The sequence below is a fragment of the Olea europaea genome, unplaced genomic scaffold (assembly GCF_002742605.1).
Source record: "Olea europaea var. sylvestris unplaced genomic scaffold, O_europaea_v1 scaffold2334, whole genome shotgun sequence".
NCBI classification, from domain to species: Eukaryota; Viridiplantae; Streptophyta; class Magnoliopsida; order Lamiales; family Oleaceae; genus Olea; species Olea europaea.
Window position 1 is genome coordinate 88,735 of NW_019241450.1, and position 14,904 is coordinate 103,638.

Sequence of the window (14,904 nt, forward strand, 5' to 3'; positions counted from 1 at the left end):
AGAAAGGGTTTTGTTGAACAGAAAAAGAACCTTTGAGCGGCAAAATACCGTAACTTTTTTTTTTTTTTTTTTACTGATGAAAAAAATGAATAAAAAACTGAATATGGGGCGTGAACAGTAACTTTTTTTTTTTATTGATGAAAAAAATGAATCAACAATTGAATATTGGGCGTGAACGCCGAACAGTAACTCTTTTTTTTTTTTTTGATAACTAATATAAACTACTAACAAACAAAAAACTGCTGCTGCGTTGATACAATTTATTTTGTTGTCCCAAGGGTTGAAGGTTGTGTTTTGAAGGTGGTTGTAGAGCTTGAAGGTCGGTGGAGGGCGGTGTATATGGATTGGATGGAAACAGTTTGTGGAATTGAATTTGAGCTAGGCCAAAGGAAAATGAATTGCTCTAATACCAGATTGATGCAGAAGCATACAAATTGATAAGGAACAATAAGAAATAAGGGAGATCAAAGGGAAGAATTGAGGGCAAGAAATACTTTTTTCATATAATTCAGGTGTGTCCATAAACATTGCCCTAAACCCTTTTATATAGGAAGGAGTTTGAAATTAAATGAACTTCCTATCTAAACTTAAAAATAAAAGAGAACATTATCAAAATAAAACTACTAAATAAACTCGAATTCTACTAATTATTAGTCTTTCGCCTTGAATAGACTTTTAATTGTTTCCTTATTGCATCACCCGGCCTCTATGTCTAAACCGCTATATCATGCATATTGTCCATTTCGGATGAGCGTATGCCTGCTTACCCCCTCAAGGATTTCTATTGTGCCCCAAAGATTCGATCCATGACATTTCCCCAAAAAGAGAATTAAGTTGGATCCTAGTATCAATTAGATTCAACTTAAGTCTCTCTTAAGAAGGAGGTCATGGGTTTGAATCATGGAAACACAATAGAAATTAGTAAGGGGTAAGATGAGTTTAGACTCTCATACAGCGGATAGTACGTATGATAACGATTTGGGCACAGAGGTTGGGTCGCTACAATAAAAATCCTACATTTGAGAATGATGAAAAGAATATATACTCTACAAGAACTATACGAATCCCACATTGGAAAAAGATAAGCCCATAAACATAAAATAAAGGCTTGGATAAAATATAGTTTAAACTAATTATAGTAGTAAGTGTAGAATATGGCAAGGTACAATTAAGTGCGTTTGGCCTCTCATTAAGCGTGTGAGAGGTGAGCCGCTAGTGGTGTATTTTGCACTCCACAATAGTGCGAGGTGCACTTGACGTGATATTAAGTTTTTTCAGTCATTGATTTAAAGTGACCAAAATGTTAAATCCAAGGATCAAAGGATATGTGTGTTGGTTAGATGCAATCTCAACGGTTAGATTAAAACATTAGTTGATCATCAGCGATCAAGTGATTTAATCACCGTAACTATCAACGATCAACTATACAAACAGTCATACACATGGTTTATATTAAAATATATAATAAAGATAGTTAGGTGTACTCAAGGTTCTAGTAAATCTTTTCAATCGTTGATTTGAGGTGATCATAAAATGACGAAATCATGTGGTGGATCAGATCAAAGGATGTGTATTTTAGCCAAAACAAAATCTACATTAGATTAAAGTGTTAGTTGATCATCAACGATTAGCTTATTTAATCGTACAAAGAGAATGCACAATAAAAAGCGAGAAGTAAACATGTAGCAAAGGTGTGTTCACGTATAGAGAAAAGTTTTAAAAAGATAAAAACTAGAGTAAGGTATATGTGCGCATTATGCAGACTGGTAAGACTTAACATTTTAATCGGTACCCAACCTTCCAAATTGAAACCGAGAAATAATCGGGTCCCAAAAGGTTCTTAGTTCTTGAACTGGAATCGTGGGTATCCAACTTTGAAACTAAGTCATTTTTATAAGTTTTTTATTTTTTACAATTATTCACATTGACGAAATGACCCCGCTCAAGAAGTAGCAATAAGGTCCTAGTAGTAAGTACATATATCAACCAAATTCATTCATTTAAATGATTGAATATCACTCTCGTTTATAGTCACTCCTGATAACACTTACGTATTGCCTGTCCCACAAGCTTTTTTGAGGGAACACAACAAAGTCATAGTCAAAATTAAATACTTTATGCTAGATATTGGATGCTATTAGGTGGAATATTTGCATTAGATTAAGAAAGTGTTGAAATATATATTTGATGACATCTTATTTCTTTTGCTAGTTATTGTGAAGTTATTTTATATTGTCAGTTCTTGATTTTAAAAAAAATATCGATAGAACTAAACCCGAATCGGAATTGACGGTTCGGGTTAGTTCCAGTAACCATATGGACCAAATGATTTTAATTACGAAATACTCGAAGTGTAATGGATGTTCTGAGTATTGAAATACCGGACCGTACCACTCGATGCCTAAGCCTATCGATGGTTATTTTTTGGTCTTATTAAAGTTACATTAGTATTTTGTAATTGGAATTAGAAATCCATTGATTCGTGTAATTAGGGTTAATATTGCAAGGGTCATTTTGCAATAGGTCAAACCTTCCCACAATCTAACTCATTTTGAATTAACAATCAACCTTGTTGAACAGAAGTTTTGAACAAAACGAAAAGCCCAATATTGCTATAGCGCTAAAAGAAAAACATGTGATAAAATGAAACGATTTCTCTTCCCTTCCCCAATTTGCATTGAGGTTCATCTACGTCTAAAATTAATCTCACTGTCTCCCAACTTAACAAATCTACACAAATCTATCTCTTCCTCTCCCCTTTCTTGCTTTACCAAGTGTCGATTAGCATTTTGTTCATCGATCTATTGTTTTCTCTTATTTTCTTTGCAATTTCTCCTCTTTATTCATACAAAACGGGTAGGTTGTGTTGACGACTAGAGTGAATAAGAAAAAAGGGGACACGCCAAGTGGCAAATATGACACATCCAACCGTGCCCAACGTGTGTTGGTGTACGACACTCTGGCCTTTCCATGCATCAAATAACGTGGGTGATTCATAAATTTAGTATTTTAATTTTGTGTAGGGAGAGGTTGAGAGAGTAAGGAAGCTCTTGTATTATGATATTTATTTAGTTAATTGATTTCATTCTCTCAGTAGTTTGTCGAACAAACTTTAATTCATAATTCACTCCTCTTGCTCATTTTTCATTTTTATTTCCACTGCTTTCGTTGCTTGTTTGGGAGATTTTCCAAACAAGTAGAAGGTACTGAAGACTCCAATGACTACTATTATACATGCCATTTAGTTTGATAACCTAACATATGAAGATGTAAAAAGTTATGTTACCTTTTGGAAAGAGGTGATTAATGATAGAATGGATTCAATAATGAGTAATAATACATTGAAATCAATTAATCTTCTACCATGATCAAACCTATTGGTTGCAAATTGATCTTCAAAAAGAAGGTGAAATTTGATAACCTTTGAATGAGTTTAAAGCAAGACTAGTAGTTAGGTTTTATATGAAAAAAAAGGCCTAGCCCCTGGTGTACTAGTTACAGGAACTACTATAAGAATATTAATTTCTCTAGTATCAATATATAAATTTGAAATACATCAAATGGAAGTAATAGTGTTCCTAGATAGAGAGCTAGATGAAGAAATTTATATTGAACCAAAAGAGCTTGTTATAGTTGAAAAGAGCACAAAAGTGCAAATTTAACTCACAATATGGACTTAAATGGGCTCGAAAACAATAGCACGAGAAATTGATCAAGTATTATTAAAGTGATGCAGAATTGATTCATGTGCAAAAAGCGAATTTTGTGACAATAAAGGTGTTACATCTGTCGGCGGACGAAATCTAATATTTGGAACTGAATAAGAAAGCATTAAAGATATTAAGCCATTATCGTCATCTATTAGGTGTTTTAGATGTGATGTCAGATATTAAAATTTTTGGGGAACATAGTATCATGCTAACCTAATCTTACTGAGCCCTCATTTGGAGCAAAAAACAAAAAAAAACAAAATTTTGACCTTTTTGGGTTAGTTGGAACACCTATGAGAGTGTTGGTCAACAAAAACGCCTACAAATGGGTGGCCAACGGTCCAAAAATTGATTTTTTTGCCCTAAAAATTTCCTCCAAACAAGGGCTAAATTGAAAATCTAATGAGAAAATCATTTTCATTGCAAGACAATTACCACAACTTTTGATTCAAGTATTAGATTATATCCTAATACTGGCTTTGAGAAGTCTCTTAATTGGAATATGCTTGAGTTAATGGATGCTCTGTCATCAACTAGATCCTATAAAGCTTTTGGAGTCAAGGAAATTGAGCATGTTACTAGTAAGTTGCAATGGCAAGCCTTATATAGAATATTAAAACACTTAGAATGAGCAATTTTATTATATGGTCTTACAAGGTTTCATCCATGCTAGTTAAATTGGTCATAGAGATTATTGCTCGTTAACTAGTGGGTGAATATTCACATCTGGTGGAATAATATATTGGGCTCTAAGAAGAAAACGTAAATACACTATGAAAATTTTATTTGTAGAACTTTCTTTTTCCAATAAAGAAGCTCAATAGTTAAGAATTTATTAATAAAATTCTTATTTAGGCAAAGTTGATGCCACCTATGCCTTTACATAGGGATAGTGAAACAACATTGTCTATAGTAGAATATTGGATGAAGGCACAGTTCAGTATGACAATTGCTAGCTCATGGTGTAATAACCATGATCTTATTAAGTCTAGTCAAAACTTGACAGATTCATTGGTGAAAGGCCATGCAACACGTCTGGTTTGGAAACTTCAAACTAGATGGGACTAAAGCCAACAAATAATTACCAATGATGGAAACGCAACCCAACACTTGAAACATCAAGATCTCATGTCAATGAGTAATGTACATTGCAGTAATGGTAGCATGCACTATACATAAGTCCTTAAGAAAAAAGGCTTGAGGCATGTAACAAGTAAAAGGATAAACTTCTTTGGAGTATGCAATTAAATAAATATTCTTTATAATTCTTCCTACATGAGAGTCGGGGATGGCATTGTCTCCTATGTGGCTTGGCTAGTTACTTAAACCCATGGAAAAACCAGGACCTTAGACACATGGCTAATTCACATGTCAAACATGTGAACTTGCAAGAATTTGAAAAATCGTGCATGTAATTTTTTCAGTTAATTGTTAGAATTTTGTCTCCCTCTACCATGTATGATGATTAACCTTGAAAGTTTTCAAATGAGTGAAATTTCAAGTCCAAAAGACTATCTAAGCATAAGTCTTGAAGCTGAAAACATAGATATAAAAAAATTAGTTCATTTGGAAAAATGGTTGCCGGTCGTTAAATAATATTCTCCAAAAAGATTAATTTGTTCCCACATTGGAAAACCGTCAAATGGTTAGTTGGAAAAATTTAAAAGAATGCAAGGGGGTAAGAATCCCATATTGGAGAAAGATGAAAATAATAGAAAATTATAGAAGTATAACAGGACTCCAAGGGATGAGAATCCTCCATTGAGAAGAGATAAGCCCACAAATCCAAATTATAAGAGATTGGGCTTAAAATAGTTTAAAATATTAAAGTGGCAATTATGGCGATGGTAGTCGTGCACTCTGCATGATGCACAACGAATTGGTGAAAAGTGCACTTGGGATTCTATTAAATCTTACAATCGTTGATTCAAGGCGATCATAATATGATGAAATCAAGCAGGGTACCAGACCAAAGATGCGTCTATTGGCCAGATGCAATATCAATCGTTAGCAATAGGCAGCACTGTTACTCTTTGTTTCTTATAATAAATAACTACTGAAATAGCTTTCGCAGTTCTATTGCATACATATAAATAAATAAATAAAATTTCCAATTTTCATTCCTTTATGTTCTATTCCAAGTTTGATTTTTATTAAACAATTCACTAAGTGGGTATCAAACGTGCTGAGTAAAATGTAAAAACCGTAAGTATTTGTTGGATTAGAGAATCGTGGTATAAAATATAATTGACTAGCATAAGCATGACATCAGTAATTATGTTAAATTTCAGAGTTCTGCATGCAAATACCTTGAACAAGATGCATCCGTGCAATGAATGAGTCTACTCGTCCATGGAACACTTTCCTTTCCCCTTCCCACCTTTTTTCTCTGTCCTCATCCATCGTTTCTGTGCTTTCACTTCCTTCCTTCCCCATCAAAAGGTTCCATAATCTGTTAGTCTCAGGGTCAAGATCCACTTTTGGCCGTGGCTTGTGTTTCCTGAGTGGATTGAATTCCGCATATGGAACAATTACACTGTCTCTTTTGTATGGTATGAGTGCACTTTGCTCTTCCCCAACAATTTCCTTGCCATTATTAGCAATGTGTAGATCTTTAAAATGATCTATAATTTCATCAACTGAAGTTATATGTCTCAGTTCCTCTAGTGAGCCTGCACAAAAATAGAAAATCTGCTTTACTCTTTCAAATAATAAATTTGTGTAAGAGCCATTCAGGTTGATGCTAAATGTATAGCTTTTGCAACATATGGCTACCGGCAGGTTCTTTGTTGGGATATCCTCGTGCACTCCTGCCCTCTTGCTTAAACACTTGGTCCATACTGAATGCTTGGCTGGAGAATGCTGGTCCGGTGGTCTGTTTTTTCACTGACAAAGGAGAAGGAGAAGTTATACTTTGATTTCCTTGGGTTGACACAGGATCTCTCTGGGATGGATCATTCAGATTCCAATTAGAAACTGCAGTCTGGTTGTTGACACTTTTTGCTTCAGTGGTTTGATGGAATTTCTTCTGTTCAATTTGTTCTGTATAAAAATGCACTTGCGATAAAGTATGTTGCTGCCGAATCTCACTTGTGACCTTGCTGACTACATTGTTGGTGTTTTTTAGTTCAAGCTCAGGTTTTCGTAATCCATAATTCAGGTGTGATATGGAACTATTTTCATGGACACTGTCAATGCCTCTTCCTTCAACCTGCCTTGAGCAATCTTTAAGAGTTGTAATACAAGAGGGCAAGTAGGTTGAGGTTCCGTCAAATTTACCCTCGACCTTCTTTTTCTTACAAGTTCCTGAACTTAATTGCCATAATTTGCAGCTATCACTGCTATGCTGGCCCGTCTTAGAAACTCTATGGCACAATTGTTGAGAGCCTGTCTTGACAATTCCAGGATTTGTCAGCTGAGTGTTGGAATATTCTCTCTTTGATCCTCGTTCCTCAGTTATATCCACCAAATCTTCTAGAAGTCGAGACCTACTCAGCCGCATCAATTGCCTTTCTCTATCAAGCTTCGCTTTAGTGGCATTTGCTTGGATAACAAGCTGGGCTACTCCTCCACTGATGCATTGATTTACCTGGTTGTAACCATTCTGGCTGCCTCTCTGGTTTGTTTTGCCATTTCGCATATTCAAAATCCTTGCTATCACATTCAAAGTGCTGTCCTTTGCTGTAGTTGGTGGTACTACAGATGCAAGAGGTAATGACACTTGAGGCAGGATTTGATTAACAGAGCGGATGGAAGAATATAAATTCGCCGATTCAGGCTTCTCCAAGCTGTATTCTTTTCGATGCCCTTCCTTCACTTTAGATGTTTTAGATACCGCATCGAGTCCCAAGTACCATTCCGCATCCTGAGAATCTAAATTCAAATTGAAAGGCAACTTATTTTCATTATTGGTCTCTGCCTGCTTACCACATGTTCCTTCCTTGCTTTCCTTTTCAACTCCATTTTCCAATTCAAAATTTAATACTCTCCTACATGGTTTTGCTGCAGAGCTAAGATTAACAACTTTGACCTTATTTTTTGCATCAGTCAGTTGAGTAGATGTCTTGATGTCCTTTTTGGGTTTATATTTCCTTTTTCCTGGAGTATTTTCTTTGGGAGTATTATTGTTCGTAGAAGCAGGTTTTGGAGTCCTTTGGGGTTTCTGTTCGACAATTACCTTTGGCCGGTGTTTTCTTCTTTTGGGCGGTTTCTGCTGTGGTGTCTTGTTCAGATCAATTCCCCCATAATTTTTGTCCTCTGAAATGTACTTTTCCTGAAGTGATGTTGTAATGGCTGCAGATGATGAGTCTAGTCTGTTCAAATGTTCATCATGTTTTTCCTGAACATCTTCAGGTAGTTGAGATATTTGGACATTTTCCTGCTTATCTCTTTCCAGGCTTGAGATTTTGCCTATCAATGAATGTGGTACTGCTGCTACCTCAGGAAAAACACCTCTGGGTGGTTGAGATTTTTCAACATTCTCTTGCTCATCTTTTTCAGGGCTCAAGGTTTTGTCTAATAACAAATGTGGTACTCCAGCAATCTGTGAGCTCTTTGACTGCTTTTGCTTATCTGGTGTTACTGGCGCTGATTTGAAGGAGCTGGGTGCACTTGAGGATTCACCAGCTTCTGATCTTGGGGGTAAATTCAGGTTATAATTGGGCCAACAGGGGACTGCAAAAAAATCTGTTAACATACAGCATACAATATATCAATTTGTGATTAAATTCCAATTATATTCTATGCGAAAATTTGTTGATGTTCATATTTTCTGTGAATATTATAATTGGCAGTCACCAACTCAGAGGGAAGTTTCATGTTAGTCACCAAACTTTATTTTGTTCCAAAAGTGGTCACTGGAATTTTTATTTTTTATTTTTGTTCAGTTTGGTTTAGTTACTCAACTGAAATCTGTTTAGTTTTTTCTAACCGAATATCTGATGTGTAGACCTCCATGTTAATGCCACGTCAAAGTCTTCCTCATTGGACATTCCACTAAAAACACTTATCTTTCACCTATCATTATCTCAACCATGGAGGGTGTCGGGATGATAATCCTATACTCCATGAAGGATTATAACCAGTTTTCAGCAACTATCACTTATTCACCTTTGTCTAGGGCATGAAAAATAGATTTTAACTAAGTGACCAAAATGAACAAAAAAAAAAAAAAAAAACATTTTGGTAACCACTTTTAGTACAAAATAAAGTTTACTGACTAACATGAAGTTTCGCTATTAGTTGAGTGACTAACAATGTTTTTAGCCTGAAAGTATGACTAGTATGTAAGGAATATGATATACATCATGAGCACGCGGAAATGAATGTATTCTTTTCTTAATACTTATGAGAAGTTCAAATGAAATGTTTTGTTCCTTTATCTGGGGAATTGAAATTACTATACCTTTGTAAAAAATTTCTACTTTAAAATTGTTCAGTACCATCCAATTCATCTTACGAAACATGCCATAAATATATTATTCAAAAGTTGATTTGCTCACCATTTGGCAGATTTAGCCGGTTGTGATCACTGATATCTTGGTTTGAGTGCAAGACATGATTTTGCTGAAGTATCAAACCAGTGGTTTTGTGCCCTGTCCAGTTCCTTTCAACTCGAGAATCTGGATGGAGAACTGTAGGCTTATCCTTAACACGAGTTTTTTCCATTGGTGCATCATTGATGACTGGAGCATATATAGCATTCTTCATCCCAGGTAATTCTGTTAAAGGATTAACATTCCAAACAAGGCTATCATTGTGCAAATTCTGCATGCTGGGGCCAACATTTCCAGCACTATGATTAAAGCCAACGAACCTTTTAACTGCATCAACGTCTTGATGGTCATGCTCCTTGTTATTTAGATCCACGAATCGAATTGGACTGACATTCTGATGCCCATTACAGATCGTCTCATCTAGTAATATCCCAGAGTAAATTCCAAGTAATTCCTGCCAATTTGTGGTTTCCATCTGATTCCCTGACAATTCAGCTGGAGTGCCACTAGACCTCTGCAGAAGTGGCTTCTCCGGTATTCCAGGAATCCATTGATTCCTTTTCTGCATCACTCTCTCCCGAGGAATGAAAGTTGCATCCCAGGTATGTTCCGAATTCAAGTAACCTCACAAATATTCAAATTGTTATTTTGTATGCACTTTGGCAGTGTTCTTGTGCAACAAACTTCACTTATAAGTGTCAGTAAATAAACTTTTCTGTACCAAATTTCTTTTATATCAACTGATCATGTAAAACTCCCAAAAATAATTATCAATAAATTAACCTGCCTTATACTAAAATTGTCAAATACACGTGAAAAAAATGTATTTTCTGCTGTTTACATAATAGAACAACACCCATGCAATTAATTCCAATAAATCCAATTCCAAAAATTAATTACCAGTCTCTCTATGTATGTGTGTGTATATTAGCAAATGCGCATAAAAGAATACTAAAAGGATTGAAATTGAGGATTCAATTCCAAATTTGAACGTGTGACATTATTGTTAACAGAATGAACAAAACCCACCAAAAAAAAAAAAAAAGAACTGTACAGAGATTCTCTTATGCGATTCAAAATGAAAATGCGATCGCGTGCTTAATTGTGGTTTTTAGTCAAATTAAAAGCATGTTAATTGAGTTATAAATGCATAATTTAAAATATTGGAAAAGAATTTTACAGCTTCAAGGTCCCCGAGCACTCTACAAGGCACGACCGGGAGGAGTCTATACCGCTGAGCCAACTCAGCTTCGTTACAACCAGAGTGGGGGTAGGGTGAGGTGGGTGGGTGTGTAGGCAATAAAGCGCACACAGAAATCTGCATTGTTAGGTAAGTTTCAATGTTTTAGCAATAAGAATGCTGCAGAAGAAATCTTTCCTCAATGGCTCGATATTTATAAAAAAAAATTCAAAATTTTATTTACGGAATGGTAAAAAAAATTTCATTAAGCTTTTCGTGGCGACGGTAGCTAAGTAGTGTATCTATTTTGTGGTATTAACTATTAAGCCCCAATTTGAGCCCATTTCATTAATGGTTCCGTTTGTTTTTCATTTTTGTAAGAATAAAAATGAAAAATATAATCGTTATAGATTTTATATAAGAGATAGAAATTCAAATTTGATAGTTTGATGTGATATATAACGGTCATATTTTTAATTTTAATAGGGAAAGAATGAAAAATAAACATGGACAAACCTTTTCGTGGCGACAATAGTCATGTATCTATTTTGTGGTATTAACTATTAAGCCCCAATTTGAGCCCATTTTTTCAAATTTCATTTTCAATCGCACATTCTCCCATAAAATAATTATACACGTATTTCAAAAAAAAATTATTACTTAAATGGGAATCAAACAGGGGAATGATTTTCTTGACTTTCGTTTCGAATTTATTTATTTATTTATTTTCATTTGACAAGTTATGGATGGAAGAATATAATTATAATCAATGCATGTAAATTTTATTTCTTATGATACTTCAAATAAAAAATTATATTCTAAATGTGTTAATTGAAATTATTGGATCTTTCGAAGTATTACCAAAATTATGCTAGATTTTTCTGATTTTATCATTGAAGTTTTTGATATGGCAGGAGTGGAGAAAAAAATATAAAAATCCGAATAATAGTCACATGATTAAAATGAAAGAGTAACTCTATTTGTACATCATTGAATACAAATAAATGACTTGAAAGAGAGAGAAATCGAAAGAAAAGAAATTTAATTATTATAATCTTTTACTCTCTTTCATATCATCTATCTGTACATAATAATGTACAAATAACATTATTTAAAATAAAATTATGCATGACTTTGGGTAAAACTAGCTCTCTATCTACTAAAATTATAGATGTTTTCACTGTTTTGTGGTTACAGTTGAAAACAACGACTGAACAGAAGTCACACTGCTGAATAAAAATGAGAAAAACCATATTGTTAGTGGTGTTTGTGCTAGATAATATTGATTAATGACAAACAAAAAAGAAGCAGCAAAAAGAATTTAAATAATTATAGGAGTTCGTTTTAGGATGTATGGCGACCTTTTATTAACAATATTTCACTATCGAAAGTTGTGGTTTAAAAGTAGTAAAAGTTTGTTATCCATCATTTTCAATCTTTTGCTTACAAAAACGATATTTGACATATTTTTTTAGGGTGAAATGTGAAAAATGAATTTTCATATTGAGAAATGACATTAGTTATATAAAGATGCAACATTAATTGAAAAAATTGGTAGTTTTATGACACAACAATAGCCAAAAATAACTTATTATTTGAAGACGTAATGTAATGCTTGACGAACAACAATAACCAAAACGACAAAAGCTATTTAAAAATGCAAAGTAGTTGTGAAAAAATCAGTATTGCTTGTAGCCAAAATAACGTTAGCTATTTAAAAGCGCAACGTAATCGTAGAGAAATTAATAGTTGCTTGACGAACAACAATCGCCAAAAACAACATTAGATACTTAAAGACAAAACGTGACGCTAAAAAAATAAATAATTACTTGATGCATAATAATAATAATAATAGCAAAAATGACATCAGCAACATTAGTTAATAGATTTTGTATTTGATAATAATTTTAAATTCAAAAACCCGTTGAAAGGACGTAAAACAAGTACTATGTAGGGTGTAAACCCGAGCTCCCAACGCCCAAGAAATTTTGCAAAACACACACACATGACACACTCGTATCTGCTACCAAGGAGAAGAAAAAGAACAACCAAGCAAATCCCTGTAATTCTTGGAGGTGAATCAAAGTCCACATTTTCTTTTTCATCAATTCTCTCCTATGATATATGGGAATTTTCATTATTAATATGAGGTTCCCCTGTATATGACTCTACTTTCAAGAAAGGAATTATTTTTTCAAACACAACAAAAATTCATCTTCTGTTAGTTCTTATTCATCACAATTAGGTGTTGACACTACTGCATGCAGGTGCAATACCTAGACAAATAAATTCTTCTGAAAATCCTCTTGTCCATATATATTATTGAGCTTGATTATCTTGATTTATTATTTAGCATTCGAGTATTTATGATGCTGATTATCTCGATTTATTATTGAGCGCTCATGCATAAATAGAAGGCCGTGAGGGCCCACACATGTCCCATATAATATGCGCACTCCAGCATGGTGGATACAAGACATTTGGAGTTAGTATGTTCGATATCCCTACCGCAACTTGGACTCTTGCTATCATGTGAAATACTACACCGCCAACACTTCTAATTATGACTTATGCTACTCTGACAGGACCAGCCAACAGGGTTTAAAAACAAGTACTGTGTGTCAATATCTGTTTGATCGTTTTTTATTTTTTAAACTGTCCAACCAGTGCATGACACGTGTCTCCTAATTATTGACGAGTTTTTTGGACCGTAGCCAAATTTTATTAATAAAAGACTTATTTTTTAATTTCATTTTAAAGATTTAAGATAATACAATAAGAAGTTGAAGGGAACTTCTGTTTACTTGTAAATCTCGCACCTTCAAGTAGTTAAGTAATAGGTATGGTTTTATGCATATATGGTGTTCAGGAATGATCTAATAAGTACCCGTACTCATTTAATGTTGAATATCAATAACGTATCATATGAATTCATTAGTGATTTTTAAATTTAATTCAAATATTGAGATCCATCATAAGTTTATCCATCAATAGATTTATACTACACATCCCAAGTGTTTAACATAAGATGAGCATCGATGTTAGTAGATACGATGTTATACAAATTTTATGCTCAAAAGCTGCTTTTGCAAAATAATGTGGTTATTTTCCAACTTCCGGTGTCAATACTTGGAAGGCATGTGTGACAACCATGTCTCGAGTGTAGACACTCGGCCAACAAGTTTTGGTCATGATGGCTTTGGGAAGTTGGTGTCAGCACTAGGGATCCCAAGCGTCGACACACGTGACAGATTTTTATTGAATCCATTTTTAACAATTCTGTCAATTTTCTAATTGCCAGGTAAGATAATGATGTAGTAATTATGGTGAAAATTAAATCGTCATAATTTCAAATGTGCTCTATGAATGGATAAGCTCAGTGCATTAAGAAAGCTTGATTTGCTCATGGCTTATTGAAGGTAAGAAAATGAGTATAGCCCGGGAAAATTAGGTTATTGCTACTCAATCTTTAGTAAATCAAGTTTTGGTACCGATCATCTTTAAAACGTGTGTTGTACATAATAACTTAGCTTTTCTTTTGGGAAGAATGTATAAATGGCTTAATCTATAGATATACCAATGTGACGTGGATAAATGGATAAGAATTATTCCTTTTGGACAATGTCATGTCCAAACAGGGGACGATGTGGCGCCTCCTATTAGTTGGATGTCTGAGTTGATATTATTAATTTGTACATTGAAGTATATGCTTGAAAATGAACTTTGACCATTTATGAATGATTTACAATTGCCAAACATACTCTTAATAGAATTTATGCACAAATTCTTGAAGGGACGAGTGTTAAATAATAAAAAGTTGAGATAATGAGTAATGATATTCATTGTTAGAGATTATGCCACCAATTTAGCATTTGTTTGGGAGATATTTTTTCAAGTAAAAAATATTTTTTTTTTGAAAAATGTGTATTTAAAAAATTGGAAAAGTTACGAATCTCAAATAAAAAGTGGTTGCAAATAATTTTGGGAGAAAAATGATTTTAAAGAAATTCTCCCAAAAAACTCTTAAACGGTTGATAGCTTCATTGTCATCTGTCGAACAAGATGATCAAAAACAATGATGACAACATGATTCTATGATAATATTGTCAAAAAATATTAGAATAATGCTTTGCAGTATAACTGATGTTAATCATGTGGGTAATAATTTTTAATTTAGAAACATAGGTCCCATATAAATAGCATTATTAATTATTAGTACTTCATTGACACCTAAATTAGTGTTTAGCTCATATTAAGTTATATATTACCAAGAAGTCTGGCTCCCAAACTTTCTTATGGTGTGGTAATGGATTTTCAATCTTTAAAAATGAGGTATTGGTTCCTACCAATTTAAATATGTGAATTTTAGATCACCGTGTAACAAAAATTATAAATTTGGGCGTTAAGCAGTTTGACAATTTTGCTCTCTAATTTTGAGTAAAGTGAAAATCACATACGATTTTAAATCTATATTGTTGGTATCGATTTCATGCAGATTCAAATTTACAAATTTATAGGT

At 33.8% G+C, this 14,904-nt stretch overlaps 1 protein-coding gene across 3 annotated transcripts; it reads right to left on the reverse strand.

The window, feature by feature from the left end:
* Positions 1-5,954: 5,954 nt before the first annotated feature.
* On the reverse strand, positions 5,955-10,581 carry LOC111381575. Of its 3 annotated transcripts, XM_023005369.1 has the most exons (4): positions 9,526-9,769; positions 9,212-9,430; positions 6,486-8,396; positions 5,976-6,382 (listed from the first exon to the last, which is right to left on the reverse strand). In XM_023005369.1, exons 1-4 carry the CDS (start codon positions 9,554-9,556, stop codon positions 5,991-5,993), a joined length of 2,553 nt encoding a protein of 850 aa, XP_022861137.1. In that variant the 5' UTR covers positions 9,557-9,769; the 3' UTR covers positions 5,976-5,990. The 3 variants fall into 3 exon arrangements, with proteins under 3 accessions (XP_022861136.1, XP_022861135.1, XP_022861137.1); XM_023005368.1 differs by having other exon boundaries at positions 5,955-6,382; positions 6,486-8,384; positions 9,212-10,581; XM_023005367.1 differs by having other exon boundaries at positions 5,957-6,382; positions 9,212-10,581.
* Between the last annotated feature and the right edge of the window lie 4,323 nt (positions 10,582-14,904).